We start from the raw sequence: 2897 nt of genomic DNA on the forward strand, positions 1-2897 counted from the left end.
TCCAACAGTGACCTCAAGGGCAGGCACCCCCACACAGTGCCCTGCTAGAGGTGACAGGAGATCAGGCAAAGCGATCTGTGGGTCTTACAAGACCAAGAACTTGTCACAGCTAGTGGCTTATAGGGACGCAGGTGCTCGCTTCTGCTCATAGTCACCTCACTGCATGGCTGACCTGATGAAGGTCCAGAAACAACTGACGTCTGCCTCTCATCACAGCACGGGGCTCCGGGAGCATGCGTGTTAGCCGTGTGACCTTGCAGGAGATCCAAAGCGTACCTAGGAAAGGTAAGCTCATTGCATCACCTGTCGGGAGGAGGAGACCATCCATGTGGATGGAGAGAAGAAAGATGAGGTACACAGTGTGCACTCGGGGGGCCGGCCTCAGTAAACTGGTGGATGCAGTTCATGAGCCCTTATTAAACTCCGGCTCCAATTTTGCAAGCAGGAAACTCTTTATCCCACCAGCTCACTGGACACTGTGATGGTGCTTGCTCAAAGCCAAGGAGAAAGCACGGGCTTTCCCTTCACACGCAGCGTCTGCCAGCTCACCCTCAGCAGGGCAGTGCTCTCAGCCCATGCCGCCCTCTCCTTGCCCAAACATCCTTAGATAACGGTTTTCCTCAGCGACCTGGCAAGATCAAGCTTGTCCTTGTTCTAATGGGAAACAAAAGGCCACCTTTCATTTACATATCACACATGTCACCATGAAAAGCCTATGTGCCGACTACTGGCTGACCGCTGGCTGGTGTGTTAAGAGTGTGGACACAAAGCCATTCCATGCACACCTCTGAGCTCACAGTGAGAAAAACCGGCTGTGCCCTCCAACCTCCATATCACTCCTGTGTGTGGGGAAACTGTGAAGGAGAGGAGAGGGCAGAGCAGATGAGCTCACTCTGACCAGAGAAGTCCTCCACCCTCCAGGGTAATAGAGAACAGACACGCTCTTCTGTGTCCAGGATACTCAGTATGGTACCTCCCTGCATTGACTTATCAGCCAATAGCATGGCCATCAAAGCCAGTCACTGAGAGGACACCCATAATCTATCAATGCTATCTATGATCACTATGCATAAGAGAAAGTGACTGTGAATAGCCAGAGGCCAGCTCTTTCTGCTTTTCAATGGCAAAAACAAAACAAAACAAAACCCAAGACTTTATAAATCCCTAAAGATGAGGTGAAGCAAGGAGTATAACTGGCAGTGAGAACCAGTGGGAGACTATGAGTGTGTCCCAAATATGTCTGGAACCCAGTCCTACTGTTTCTCAGGACATGGGCCTCAGCTGCCCTTTCACCACAATGTCCAGCATATAGTCATTGGCTGGAGACACATCCTCCAGCAAGCAGACAGTCTATACATTGGTTATTATTGCTTTGAAAAAGATTTGGAGCTAGAGCTATTGAGCATACTGCAGGGTATACAGAGACACAGCTCTAGCATGGAGAGGGTTGTTTCCTACTCTTGACTGAAAAGGGACTCCTCCTGGAGGGGACAGGATCACCCAGTTTGGGGGAGGACAGGGGGTTCTCATGACCATTTTTAATCAATGAGGCCTGAATGATTTGGCTGGATTCAGCAGTCAACTGCTCCAATGGCACTGCTCTGTGGTGTCCCTGTGATATGGTAGGACACATGACTAAGAGGCACTCAGCTCTGGAAGTTTCTCTGTTTCCTCAGAGCACTGCCCAGACTCCTGAAGAGGGAGGGCTCGGTATAACCCTGAGCACTAAGTAAATCAGAGGAAATGTCCCCCTTTCAGGTCACTCAAGACACTCTGATAGCTCACAGCAGCTATCACTGCAGACTTTTGGACAGTGGGCAGCACGTTGAGGATGGGTTCCTGCATCCGGTGGAACATCCGACTTCACCAGTGAGATCTGCTCCCTCTCTCTGCCTCTACCTACCTCTCTGCATCTGTCCCCACTCATGGCCACACCAGCCCACAAAAATGGAAGCCTCTCCACAGTGTCCTTGCAGGGGTTCGTGCTGGTAGGATTTGAGGGAGGTGCAGAGACCCAGGCCCTGCTCTTTGCTGTCTTCCTGGTCTTGTATGTGGTAACCATTCTGGGAAACCTCACCATGATCGTGGTCATCACCCTGGATGCCCGCCTGCACTCCCCCATGTACTTCTTTCTCAAGAGCCTGTCCTTTGTTGACCTCTGCTATTCCTCTGTCATTGCCCCGAAAGCCATGAACATCTTTCTTTCTTCCTCTAAGGTCATCAGCTTCGCAGGATGTGCCACACAGTTCTTCTTTTTCTCTCTTCTGGTTACTACTGAAGGCTTCCTGTTGGCAGTAATGGCCTATGACCGTTTCATGGCCATCTGCAGTCCCCTGAGGTACCATGTGACTATGTGCCCTATGACCTGTGCCCGTCTGGTTCTGGGTACCTACTGTGGAGGCTGCCTGAACTCCATCGTGCAGACCAGCCTCACGTTCCAGCTGCCCTTCTGCAGCTCCAACCGTATCGACCACTTCTACTGTGACGTGCCCCCACTGCTCCGGCTGGCCTGTGCTGACACAGCTCTCAATGAGCTCGTCATGTTTGGCATCTGTGGGCTCATCATCGTGTCTACTACTCTTGTCGTCCTGGTTTCCTATGGCTACATCACAGTGACCATCCTCAGGATGCGCTCAGGATCAGGGCGGCACAAGGTATTCTCCACCTGTGGCTCCCACATGACAGCTGTGTCCTTGTTTTACGGAACTGTATTTGTCATGTATGCACAGCCAGGAGCTGTGGAGTCCATGGAGCAAGGGAAAGTGGTCTCTGTCTTCTACACCCTGGTCATCCCCATGCTCAACCCCCTCATCTACAGTCTGCGGAACAAGGATGTGAAGGACGCCCTGAGGAGGCTGGGACAGAGACACAGCCTTGTGAGGGATGGTGGGCAGTGA

The 2897-nt window shown here is 51.8% G+C and overlaps 1 protein-coding gene across 1 annotated transcript; it reads left to right on the forward strand.

Annotated features, from left to right (window-relative positions):
- Positions 1–233: 233 nt before the first annotated feature.
- On the forward strand, positions 234–2897 carry LOC311596302 (olfactory receptor 9S13-like; the record flags this gene model as incomplete). The annotated part of the gene is made up of 3 exons (XM_084779546.1): positions 234–272; positions 1759–1869; positions 2217–2897. 3 exons carry the CDS (start codon positions 234–236, stop codon positions 2895–2897), a joined length of 831 nt encoding a protein of 276 aa, XP_084635672.1.

This window comes from Acomys minous (assembly GCF_964271855.1).
Source record: "Acomys minous genome assembly, chromosome: 4".
NCBI classification, from domain to species: domain Eukaryota; kingdom Metazoa; phylum Chordata; class Mammalia; order Rodentia; family Muridae; genus Acomys; species Acomys minous.